The following is a 13,825-nucleotide window of genomic DNA, read 5'->3' on the forward strand; positions in this document are numbered from 1 at the left end:
GGCAAAAAACAAAGAACAAAACAAGCACACTATGGGAGGGAAAAAGCAGCAGCACTCATGTGACTGGGCTCTGGTACACAGGCCAGGCCTAGAGGTGCATCTGCCGACCAGCAGCTGCTGACTGCTGTCTCTCTCATCTTTGTTTTATCTTTTTTGAGACCTGATCTCCCGATAGTCCCAGCTGGCCTAGGAATCACTATGTAGATTAAGGGCGTGTACCATCATGCCTGGTTCTCTCTCATCATCTTTGAGACTCAACAAGGGGCCTCACTGGATGCACAAGCCCAACGTCTCTGTAAAGCAGAATCTGCCTAACCCACTTCTGTACATACAGTTCCTAGTGTCTCAGCCCTGGCAAAACCTGCTTGGTTTTCTGTTAATTAGGTAAATAGAAGCAGCCTCCCCGTGCTGGCTGTCCGACAGTGGAGACAACCAGGATAAATTTCTGTGAAACAAAAGGTCCATTCCTTCATACAGAGAATGCAGAGAATGGGTCTGGTAGGCCCCAGAGGACTGCTGATTTTGGAACAAGAACGATGAATGTCCCTGCCAGAAGCTACTGCTGGGCCTGATGAATGCACAGTAGACAGCTTCGCACCGTGACTCTTCTATCAATTCTGGCTTTGACATGTCATTTAGTCTTTTGGGTGTCACTTTCATCTACAACATCAACTTAAAAACTACAGGATTTTAAGGATTAAAATCCACAGGATTTTATAACTGCCACCACCATCTCCAAAGAGATGGCCTAAAACATACACAATTACTGAGAAACAGCGGAAACCACAGCCCTCATCACAGTGATACCCAAGGGGAAGACTACTGAATAGGGCAGCCCAGCTTCCTGGTCAAGAAAGATGGCCAAATGCAGTCGTGGATGAGGCCACCAAACTATGTCAGAGGGGATGGCTGGAAGCCAAGACTCAACATCTCCCACAGTCCACGTTAAATAATGGTGAAGGCTCTTGAGTCTAAAACTCTGGCTTTAGGGAGTACCTGGACTTCTGTCAGTTGAAGAAAACTGCGGTACAATTCTGTCATATCTTTCATGGAGAAAGGATCACCTCACAGCTGAGAGACTTCAGCGGAACCAAATATTAGATCATTGCTGAGATGTGTATTCAGCTAATTTACAGTATCATACTCTTTCACTGTCTTTTCATAATTTATCGTCAACAGTATCTTCACAACTATAACATTTTCATGCCCTCAAAGAAACAGGAAAACTATACAGTCTCCTTCTCAACACAGAACAATAAATTTTAATGTAGACCAAAGGCAATTAGGGCAAGAATCCTTACCCATACCCACCCCTCTCTCATTCAATAGTCTATATATACCCTCCATTGGAGGCCACAACCCAGCTGGCAAGCTAACACAGCAATCAAGCCATTCCACAAGCCTGCTGTGTATCCTAGTTAGACATAAAACAGGACCAACAACCCAAATAGGTCCACTGCTACTAGAAAAAACCTAGGACCCACCAACCAAGCATAAAAATAGTCACTTCCTAGCCTGTATTTGTTCCTTAGAAGCTAGTATTTAATCGGGACCCAAGAAAATGAGGACATGAAGGCAGGTGCTGGGGTTGAATGGGGCTGAGGTTCTACTCTGGCATCTTATCACTCTTCCACGGAACTTCAGAGCAACAGAATACCCAGACATGTAAAAGCACACCTTGAGAAAGGCCAGGGGTCAAACTGTACCTCCCAAGGTAGTGTGCATATAAAAGAAAATGTCTTAATTCACTGGAGATTAGCATAGAGGTGGCTTTTTAGCAGGGCCCTCCAATATATGTTTTGTTTTGTTTTGTCTTTTTGAAGCAGGGTCTCCCTATAGCCCCAGCTATCCTGGAACTCACTATGTAGACCAGGCTGGCCTTGAACTCACAGAGTTCCGCCTGCCTCTGCCTCCCAAGTGCTGGGACTACAGGCACGTGCCACCACGCCCGGCTAAAAGATGTCAGAAGTAATCCACCACATATCTCGCCAGTTCTAGAGGCTCTGATGGAGAATAGAGTGGCATTGTTGGCCACAGGCTGCACCCTCATATTAAGAGAAAAAAGGTGACAGTCAAGTTTGTGTCCATGTGGACTGTCTCAGGATCCAGGGTCTTTAAGCCTGAAGACCACTGCCACCTATCATTACTCATTGGGGGAGCTACTCTGCTGTGAGAAAGTCAGCCCTCCAGAGTCCACAAGAGCAAGCAGGGCAGAGTGACTGACTGCTCAGCAGCATCCCTTGCAAATCACAAACCTCCACCCCAACCATCCACATTTCCCATAGCAGGTGAGAGTCTAACCAGTTACATCAAGTAGTCATACAGGAATCTACAATTTGCTTGTACTGACCTTCACAGCACTTAACTACCAAGATCTGATGGTTTCCAAATTATCCTTTCATTTCTCACAATGTTCTCATGCATAGAGCTGGCATGGTTGTCTCTGAATGGACAATGGAGCTAGGAAGGTGACTATCACATCTCAAATCTCAGTGGAGGTCAGGGGCAGAACAAAACTAGAACTTGAAGCCATAAGTCATCCCATCAGATTGATCAGACTCTGGGAGAAGGATCTCCCCCTTCCATGTCTGCAGGGTCACCCCACCTGAGCATATGACACTTCCGACACTCTTTCTGAACCAAGAAAGCAAGGCAAGACTGGTAGAACTCAGAAGCCAGGAGTCCACTCCCCATCAGGGTCTCCCTTCAACATTCCAGACCACAGGTGGAACAGATCATATGTGAATACACCACAGAACACGGCAGAGACATTCCCAGGGCAAGAAGTACTTGCTGTTCCCCTCCAATCTGAGTATTATTTACCTGGGCTAAAAACTCCTGTTCAGTTACAGAGGTCTAAAGAAAAGATAGAATGGAGGAGACAGAGGCTGGGATCCTGAGTGAATGTTAAGTCATGTATTTATCGCTTGCTTACCCCCCTCCCCAACTTCTTTCTGCCCCATAGGCAAGTCTTCAGGGATGGAAGGAAAAAGATCTCAATACTCACCTCAACACAGTGGACTTATAGTCTTAAAATGGCCCATACTGTGGTGCTACTGCATTAATTTCATGACAGGCAGACGGGAAATAACACATGATGTGCCTGCCACATTATAAAGCATAGCTGGTCTTCAACCATACCCTAAACAGTACTCCCTTTCTCATGTGATCTCCAAAGCTAATAAGCAAGATTGGTAAGAACTTGGATGGAAGAAAGCATGAATGAATAAAAGACGTTTAGAAAATGCCCAACCCCTGCATAACCTCTTCAGAGGACAGTGTGATAAGAATAGGAGGTAGGAATTGGCTAGGCAGTTAGGGTAGAATGACCCCAAAGAAAAGTAGTTTCTTGGCTAAAAGTCAAAATGTCTTTAGGCCTCTTAGCAACATACTCTGTTCCAAAGGTGTTACCAAAAAAAATGTCAAAAGTATTTGGGAGCTATTATCTAATCCTTAAAAGATTTTAGGGTTACCTCTTCAGAGGGGGGAATGTTAGAGTAGCAAAAATCCCCATTAAAAAAAGAAAGAGTACATGAAGTTATCAGAAAAAAGTGATGGGGCGATATGGGAGGAGTTGGAGGGGAGGGAATGCATTTGATCAAAACACCTTATAATGCATGTATGGAATTCTCAATAATTTTTTTTTTTAATGCCCAACCCCATCTGGATGCAGATAGCATGCAGCTACCATACCAGCAACTGCTGATCCATTTTTAATTCTGTTCTGTTTCACAAGCAGAAACATCTAGAACTGAGTTTGTCCCAGCTCCTATCAGACCAATTGTTATGAGAGTGGGATAGAAATGACACACTAGACACACAGAACCAAAGTAGGGTACGCGCCCCTATGCTTTGTGCCTCAGAGCATCAGGGCCTAGAGTTTGGAAAGCAATACAAGCTACTGATAGAGACCAATTCTCACAGTCAGTCTCTGTGCCCATCTCTGGGAGAACAGCAGCGCCTGTTTCAGGAACTGTGACCACCACTATGCTAACACCACTTGCTTTCTCTCCAGCAAAGCTGTCAAGATTAAGAGAACTGGGCCGCTATGGAACACAGAAACATAAAGACCAGGGGAACGATCCCTCAACCAATGGATGAGTTCTCACCAGGGTGACCATCTTTTAGTCATATTGGAATACTGTCAGTCAAGCAAGAAATCTTTCCTGATCCCTTCCTACCCTGCTCTAAACCCATCTTTAGAGCTCACAGTCCTTCACCTCTAGGGAAAATTGCAACTCTGCTAAGGCTCCTGGTAAAAGGAAGCCATCAATGGTCTGACGTCCTGCCACAACTCACCAACCCCAGTAATGACAGGCCCATGAAGGGGCAAAGGTTTGCTACCCGTCCTAGAACAGTTAGCCTTTCACTGTGCACCCCAAGGATCTGCCTGTATGACCCTACTTCCTCCGTCCCAGGGCTGTGAGAAAATATTGTGTAGGGTCAGAAAATTTTCCATACAGCAGCAATGGTCAATCTCTAATGTCTCAAGAGCTACCCCAAGAGCAGTTCTGTTCTCTAACGTGACTCCATTGGGCATCAGAACACATATCTGTATTCCACTGGTCTGTAGGACCCTCATACCTGTGTGCCATAAATACACCCAGTCACACCCCATCCAATGCAAACTGTTCAGCAGTGTGCTTTACCTGTCCACAAGTTCTGGCATAGAGAACATAATTTTGTATTAAAGAGAACAAGAAGGCCAGTAAAATGACTCAGCAAGTAAAGGTGCTGGCCACCAAGCCTGACAACCTGAGTTTAATACCTGAAGCCCATGGTGAAAGGAGAGAACTAACTCCCAAAAGTTATCCTCCGACCTCCAGATGCATGCTGTGACATGCACAAGCACGCATGTGTGTATACACACACACACATGAACACATATACTTACAAATAAATGAGTTCAAGGCCAGCCTGGTCTACATAGCAAGTTCCAGGACAGCTGGGGCTATAGGGAGACACTATCTCAAAAAGACCAAAAACAAACAAACAGTCAAAAAACAAAACCAGGAAAACAGACCACAATCATCCCAGACTATGCCATCTTCAGGCTTGTTTCAAAGTCTAATTTCGCCCTCAGTCTAAACCAAGGCAGAGCAGGAAAAGGGATAAGAAAGACTGCTGCTTTGTCTCCTCTCCCACACATTCCTGTCACCCTGATAAGATCAAGGCATCCAGGGAGAGAAAATGAGCCACGACGGCAGGCTAGGATGACCTTTGCAGGATGGAACACTCAGTGTAGAGTGGCTCCCCTGGCCCAGCCTGCCCACCATGCCCTGCTTCAGCTCCCTCAGGCTAAGGTCACCTTGGTGAGTGAAATGGGCATTCCCAGGCATCCATGAGGTCCCCTCTGACCAAGGGTTACCTGTTTCCGTAAGTCCTGAGCCGACCGATGTGGAGGGGGGTGATGGTGGTTGGCAGAGAGCCCCTTAGCTGAGGAGCCTGCAGAGGGTGCCGCCGTGGGCTGGGCTCCTGAAGCCTGCTCCCTTCGGCTGTCTGTCCTCTGGTCGCTGTGCTTCTCCTTCCCGGGAGTGGCCTCTTTGCTTTTGTGTTTTTGAACAGGTTCTTTCTCCCGTGTTGACCTGTTGGAACCGTTGAATACTAGAAAAGAGAAAGGGAAAATGAAGTTAACACCTTGAGTAGAGAAGGCCTACCCCATGATCTGGGTGTCCTGTAACCAAAGTTCAACACTTCTCAAGAAAATAACCAGCATCCAAATACACAGCAAGAATGCAAAATGAGACAAAACTGAATAAAAACCCTATAAATAGAAGAACTATTTATTTTAGCTGACATTTTATTTTAAATCTATTCATAAAACTTTTAGGCATAAGGCACGGTGGCTCCCTCTTGCGATCCTAACCGCCAGAAGGCCAAGGTAGAAACACTGCAGCTTCAAGACCAGCCCGGGCTACAGAGTGAGAAGACCTGGTCTCAAAAACAGTAACAACAACGACAATAATTTTTTTTTAAACTACAGAAAAATTCCCTCAGAGACTATCAACATTTTACCTTAAGAAAAAGAGTACTTAAAGTTGGGGAGGGGGAAAAATCATTGTATTTCCTCAGCTTATGGTGGGATTATGTTGTGGAAAACCTACTGTAAAATGGTAAAATATACCATTCAGTTTACAGAAAGTACCATTAGCTGCATTTAACCTATGATCTTCCCATCTATATTAAGTACTTTACTGTTGCTGTGATAAAACACAATGATCAAGACAACTTACAGAAGAGTTTTTCTGGGCTTACAGTTGCAGAGGGAGAGTCCATTACCGTGGGGGAGCAGAGAGGAGAGACATGGCAAGAGGCACAGAAAGCTGAGAACTCAAATCTTCACCAAGGAAACAGAGAAAAGGCAAACTGGAAGTGAGACAGTGACCTCTTAAAGCCCAACCCCAAGGATTTACTTCCTCATGCAAGGCCACACCTCCTAAAACTCCACAGAGTGTCACCAACTGAGGCCAAGTACTCAAATACAGGAGCCCATGAGGGGTGTTCTCATTCAAACAACCACACAAACTCTCATCACCACCTTGTAGTGTCAAGGGCTAGCAGGCTGCTAGGTTTAGTCACTCCTAGCACCAAAGACAAGACTGGATAGTACATCATCACTAGCCTAGGAAAAGACCCAAATTCAATATTCAAGGTGTATTTGCTAGTACTACTAAATACATATTGCTTTTGTAATGTCATAAAAATCAAGAAAACTAAGTGAAGCCACTCTATTGAGGATCATTTGACTGTGGTCACTTTCTAAGACCATGTCCACCTTGAGGATCAATACATAGGACCTGGAATAAGATTTAAAGCCTCGGGCTGGAGAGCTGACTCAGCAGTTAAAAGCACTGGCTGCTCTTCAAGTCCCAGCACCCACATGGCAGCTAACAACCATCCTAACTCCAGTTCCAGGTAATCTAACATCCTCTTCTGAGCTCTGCAGGCATTGCACAACATGGGTGCACTTACATACATGCCAGACATAGAAGAAATCCCAAATGATGAAATAATGTAACTCCTTTCCAGCTAACTTTTTGGTTTTGAAATATGCTACCATCCATGTCAATAGTGTCATCAAGGTTGTATCACTTCCATAGAAATTATTTTATGATTATTTAGAATGTTCAAAATTTCCTTCAGATTAGGGCTAGAGACACAGTTCAGTAGCAGAGCACTTATACAGGATGTTCAAAGCCCTGAGTTTGATCCTCCAGTACTGCCCCCAACAAAAAGAAAGGAAGAGGAAGCCTTCAGTTTTTATTTTAATATGGAAAATACTAATGAATTTTAAAAGTATGATTCCCCTTGTGCCCCCCATCCCCCACCCCCATCAATTTTAGGGCTAGAAAAAGAGTCCTGAGACTAAATGTCTGGAGCCACGGTGACAGACCAGGTCTTCCAGTACTGGTCTCCGACCACTTGGCTGACCCCTTGAGCTGATGTCTGTGACAGCCTCTATATTCCAAGGAACTGGTTCTGGGATGAAGTGACACAAATTTGCCCCTGGCAAGGCCACTGTGTAGCTTAAAGCCTTCATATTCCCTGTATAACTAGGGAAGAACAGAAACATCTATTTCCTATTAAGAGACTCAAGATTCAGGGAAGGGGAAAAGAAAATCTGTGTCTAGAGAAGAGGTTAGCCAGGTATGGCGTCAAGTCTGCACTGGGAGTGTCAGTACTTCTTTGTAAATGAATCATGGACTGCAACCAGCTCTAAGCTGTGGACAGGCAGCAGTGTCCTGCTGAGTTGGAAAAGGGGGTCACTAGCCCTACCATCAGTAACTGAAAGGGAGAAGGCACATCCTCTGGCTCGACTGGAGCACCTTCAACCCCCACTGAGCTGCCTTCCTCAGGAAATGGCTGCTAAGCAAAGGCAGTGCTGGCTGCAGCGAGTGGAAAGGGCCAGTACCATTAAGATAATGAACAGCCCAGCTGCTCTGCAACTACAGCAAAGATACCCTGGAAAGGAGGACATGTTCAAACATGAAAATTAAAAGCAGAATGAAATCAACTTGGATTTGCAGACAAAAGACAAAAAAAAAAAAAAGATATTCAAATGAATCCTGCTATGACCATCTTGCTGTTTTATAGCAGTAATATACGCCACCAAATGGCAAATACGGCCAAAGTCATATCATGTGTTAAATGGGTAGAAAGGAAGAGGGAAAGACTAGGAAAAGAAGACTGAGGCAAAGACAAGGTATATTTTGTACTCAACAGCTTATTAATTTTAAGGTGTCATGGGAACCTGCCAGCTTTACCCCTCCAAGTAATTATCTTTTGTCTTGATTTGTAAGATTTTCAAGAAAGGGAGAGAAAAGAAGGGGGGGCACATCACTTACTGTGAACATGAGACAGAAAGGCTTCAATGTATAGAAGTTCTCTACACACCATCCCCATTTAAAAGGAGTAACTGGACTAGTTCTTTAAGCATCTATCACGGTGAGCTGTATTAGGAAATTGTATTGTACCCAGATACAAACAGCTTTACATTAATGAACAGAGAAAGATATATTGATTTGTATACACATACTCTGAAAAGTTAAATGGCCTACAGACAAGTGTTTTCACACCATGGCAAACAAAAATCTTTAAATCCAAAGGCTAGTATTTTGATTGAGGGTCACTTTATCCTTGAAAGGATAAGATTTGTTCCCAATTCAGAATGAACAAGACCTGGGCAAGATAAGTTACCTTAGCAACATCTTTTACTGCAATTATTTGAGAAGTGGAAAGCTACACTTTCCATGAGGTTAATTCACATGTACAATCCTCAGGAGTCTAACCTAAACCATGTTGCCTATGAGCTTTGTTCACACATTTTGATCTGGACAGGCTTAAGACAACCTATGAAAAGAGTCTTTAAAATCTCTGCATCCAAGGCCTCAAATTTCAACTTCCAGTTCCCTGCCTCACCAGCACATCTGAGCCAACGTCCCTCAAGGACAAACCAGATGGCTCCCCTCATCTGCCCTCCAGGACTCACTGAAGTATTTTGTACGACATATATGTCTTATGTTCTTCAAAAAAAGGAGTTATGCAAATATATCAAGGGTAGTAAATTTTTTTTTATGAGGAAACATGGGGCAAGCAAGAAAGAATCAAAACACCACCTTCAAGGCTAAAAACAGACACAGCTGCCAAAATAACGAGGACATTGCCCCGTCTAACCCCCTCCAAAATAATGGAGGTGGTAAGGTGGAGGACTGAAGATTAAGAAGAAATGTATTTCAGAAGGAAAAGAGATCCAAAGCCAGTTTCTGATACCAAGCCAGGCATTTAAATATAAGCTTCATGTTATTACAAGGCGTCCCAACTTGAGCAAGACACAGACTCTATCGACTGGCTGGCATTAAAGCCTTGTTACTGTACAAAAGCTGCACTTGCTTCTCTGGAGCCAGTTCAACTTTGAGTTGCTATTGCCTGAAAACAATGGAATGTCTGCCAACCTATGCCAACAGTTCACAAGTATTTTACTGTAGCATGTGGGTACTGTAACCCAGTTTGCCCTGGGCCAAAACAGCTCACTAAATCAATAGAGCATCCACACAGAAAGCAGGGAGAGCAGCAAGGACCATCCAGGTGCAGAGACGCTGCACTATCATTTGCTCGCTTTGGGAGCTATCACCAAGCTCAATTCAGCAGTCAGAACCTCTAGCAGTCTCTAAGTACCTAGACCTAGCCCTAGCATCCCAATCAAGTTCTACTCCTTTACTGGAAGTCTGCAAAACTAGTCTGGAACTTGACTCAAATTATAGCTACCATGAGAGGGAAGGAATATGTGGGTTTGGCTTTGGGTTTTCCTTCTTCCTCCAACAGACAAGGTATGGAACTCTGGGAGGCCTGGAGCTCTGGGAGGCCTGGAACTCTCAGTACTGCTGCTCCAGCCTCTCAAGTGCTGGGATTACAAGCAAGAGCCACATGCCCAACAAGGAATTTGTGTATGGAACATCTGATGCCAAGTGAATTTCCTTTCTTTACGATGGAAAAATTTAAATTCTGTGAAGCCACAGGATATTTTTTTCAAATCACAGCTTGACTGTCGCTGTCCCAAGATCTAAAACTGTGAATATTATGTGCAACGACTTTATAAAATAACTACAGAGTCGCATATATTTGGCATTTAAAAATGTTTTTAACAATGTTCCCAATAACTTGTGATACTATAGTTTAAAGGCTGTAAGACCTTTATGAGAACATAAAGGTCAGGATAACAGCGAGAACATAAATCAGGGTTGCACGATGTCGCTGAAAAATGGGTTTCCTGGTCATCCTAGCCTCAAATGGAACACTGATAAAATGATGAGCGTTAGCCTTAGTCTGGTTTCAAGGTATTTGCATCCTCCAACATACTACAGGGACAACAGAACAGCTGGGCAAATGGGTTCCCATGCTTCAAGTTCTGAAGAAATAGGACACAGCAAACTCATGCATTATCCACAAGGGGTCAATCATTAACATATGAAGAACAGACAAATAGTGATTCTGCAGTTTGGGGTTTCAGAAAACACTTCACTCAGAAGCTAATGCATTTTCAAAGGGCAACAACATCTAAAGCAAATGATAAGAATTCTGGCTCAGCTTTGTAATACAATGGGAGAGAGAGAGAGACCCTAAAAAAGTATGCAAATTAAATCAGAGTGTACCTCAGTATACCTCATTAACAAAGTACATTATGCAAGTTAAGGACAACTACCATTTCAGAATAAAAATGAGTCTAGAAAAATGAATTTTAAAATACAGAAGTAGCAGGTAAAATATACAAAGAAATGTAGAGAAAGGGATCCACAGCTCAGTGGTAGAATTCTCAGCAGTAGAATGCTGCCTACCACGTGCAAGGCCCTGGGTTCAATCCTTACTCCTGAAAAACAAAACAAACAGAAACCTAAGCACTTCTTCAGGAAGTGATTGGGAGGCAGAGGCAGGAAGATGAGGAGGCCACCTGAGCTACATGGCTCAGAGTTAAGTTCCACTGGCATGTAGGTATACTACATAGCTCAGAGCAAGTTTTAGCATGCATGTGGCAACTTGGTGCCAGAAACTTTGGATCCATGATGCTACTGGTTCTGAGGCCCAAGAGGGCCTGACCTACCCAACCATTGGAGCCCATAGAGAGAATCAGGCTGAGCAAATAGAAGGCAGTAGAGTGGGCCAGAATGTAGGCTCTGTCCTTATTCTGTAATACACAGAGAAGGTGGGGCTAGCCACCAGTCAGAACCAGCAACCTTTGGTAGAAGTCTTGTGTTTCTAGGGCCATGCCTGCCATGTTGTCCTGTACAAGGTTCACAGTGAAGTTCCAGCTTCAAGTCCAGGAGCACAGGAGGCAGGCCTTGCATAGAAGATCCTGGCACTTGTCCAGGTAGGGTCAGCCCCTAGGCAGTGTAACAATCAGGCCTGATCAGGGTTCTGTTTATGAATGGGTTGAGCTGGACCTGACTGGTCACCATGACCAAGAATGGTAGCAGTAGCAGCAGCAGTAGCAATAAATATAGTACAGAGATTCCCTGTGCCAGGCTGCTTGTGGGCCAGGGCAACTTCAGCTTTCTAGACTACTGTGGCCAGCCATGACACATGGCTAACTTCTGAAACTAGTGTGTGCTAACGTACTTTACTCAATTGGCTTTACTCGATGCCTAGAGGGGCTAGAAAAGCTTCTGCAGTAGTAGGAGGCAGAACATGACCTGCATACACCTTGGCTTCACACTGGTAATCTCCTCACAGCTTCTGATGGTTGGGCTATGGTGGATGGGTCGGCAAAGCAGACTGCAGACTGTGTGCAGCTGCACATGGCTGCCTTACACAGTATCTGCCTTGACCCACTGGAGTCCTGGCCCTGTCATAAATGGATGTGGCAGAAACAGAATGCAAAAAAGACAGAAAATTAGCTTGTACTAAGGACTGTCTTCAAGGCTGCACAAATCAATACCTTGAACTCACAATTCTATTAGTCTCTCATACTTCCACCCAGCCTTCATCCAGGTTAAGAAATGACTTTCAAAAAGTCTGAAGAGGGGCTGGAAAGCTGGTTCAGCAATTAAGAGCAATGGCTGCTCTTGCAGTGGACTCAGGTTCATTCCCAGCACCTATATGGTAGCTAACAACCATCCATAACTCCAGTTCCAGGGGACCACACCTTCTTCTGACCTCCACAGGCAATGTATGATATGGATACACTTACATACATGCAGGAAATACATTCATACACATAAAAAATAAAACATACATATTTTTTAAATTCTGTATGTGTCAGAGAACTATAAAATTTGTGGAACAGCTGAAGATTCTCCTTAAGATAGGGCTGAGAGTATTCAATACTGAGCAGTTTGGTAAACATCAACAAGTGTATATAATGTGTATACCCAAGCCAGGTACACTGAGCAAAATTACTAGTTTCAGAAAATAAAATTCAGTGTGGCTAGAACTATGAGGGATGTTCTAGCTAGATTCATTTGGATGAGCCCAAGGCATGAGACCAGAGCAGAACAGCAGCCACCTTCCACTTGTTAAGAAGGCACCAAGTGCCAGGTACTGCTTTTCACCTCCTTTAATCTCAGATGTTTTTCCTCGTCTTTAAAAACTACAAGTCACACATCATGTAACTCACTCATTCAAAGAGCACGGTTCAATGGACTTTACCATGTGCCCAGAGATCTGGAACCATCAACACAATGCAAGGTTTAAAAAGTTTTCTCTACCCCAAGAGAAGTCTCAAACCCCAGTGGGTCAAACCCCAACCCCTATTCTCCCACAACCCTAACAGTTCTTTGAATCAATATTTGACTAGGACACCAGCTAGAAGAAGGTATCGGAGTCAGGAGCTTCAAATATACCCCCAGGCATGCCTCTTCACTGACTGTCATAGAACAGAGCCCATGCTAAACCTGTGGGGCCCTGGCCAGCGGGCCTGGGTGTGTAATATGCTTCTTTAAGAAGCTGGATGGGACTGGGCACAGTGGACAGTAGTCCATGCCTTTAATTCCAGCACACAGGCCTCACAGATGGAGTTAGGGGCCAGCCTAGTCTATATATCCAGTTCCAGGCTAATTACAGAGTGAGAACCTATCTCTCAAAAAAGAAAGAAAGAAAAAATAAAAAATTCAACAGAACAAATACTTTAGAATAATAAGCAACTGGGATCAGACAGCTAAGTTGATAGGAATTCCTGGAGACCTTCTACCATTAAGACAACTCACATTCAACAATGCCAGCTGACTCTCAATCCTCAATGTGTGCTGGACATTTGAGACACATGAACTTTCTAGGACTCTCTTAGCAATTCTAAGGTTATTCTAGGCTTCCAGATTTTTTCATTCACATAAGCTAACTGATAATGGCCAATACGGCATATTCAACTAGCCAAGCACCCAGGGAAATGGTCCGCATGGCATGTCTTTTTTTTTTTTTTAATATTTTATTATTTTTATTTTATGTGTATGCGTGTATTGCCTGCATGTAGGTAAGTGCACCCATGTCATGCAATGCCCACAGAGGACAGAAAAGGCCATCGGATCCCCTGGAACTGGATGCTACCATATGGGTGCTGGGGTGTGGGTGTTACCATGTGGGTGCTGGGATTCGAACCCGGGTCTTCTGCAAGAACAACCAGTGTTCTTAACCGCTGAGCCATCTCTCCAGCCCCCATGGCATGTCTTTTAAAGAAAAGAAATCTGCAGCATCAAAATGTGGTCAGAGGATGCAGCTTCCTAAGTGGGTTGGCTTCTAAACTGTAGTCTCATTATTACACCAAGTGGCCTGTAAGAAACAGTACCTCAAATGTGTTGGCAGACGATTCTACAAGCACTACTGCTCTTCAAGGATAAAC

At 44.1% G+C, this 13,825-nt stretch overlaps 1 protein-coding gene across 2 annotated transcripts in view; it reads right to left on the bottom strand.

The window, feature by feature from the left end:
- Nucleotides 1–13,825, bottom strand: part of Jarid2 (jumonji and AT-rich interaction domain containing 2) — a 244,777-nt gene that overhangs the window by 23,324 nt on the left and 207,628 nt on the right. For both annotated transcript variants that reach the window (XM_008831385.3, XM_008831393.2), the window contains one exon: nt 5,369–5,604. In XM_008831385.3, the coding sequence (XP_008829607.1) occupies nt 5,369–5,604 (236 nt within the window). The remainder of the gene's footprint in view (nt 1–5,368; nt 5,605–13,825) is intronic.

This window comes from Nannospalax galili, unplaced genomic scaffold (assembly GCF_000622305.1).
Source record: "Nannospalax galili isolate Female #2095 unplaced genomic scaffold, S.galili_v1.0 scaffold30, whole genome shotgun sequence".
Classification (NCBI taxonomy): Eukaryota; Metazoa; Chordata; class Mammalia; order Rodentia; family Spalacidae; genus Nannospalax; species Nannospalax galili.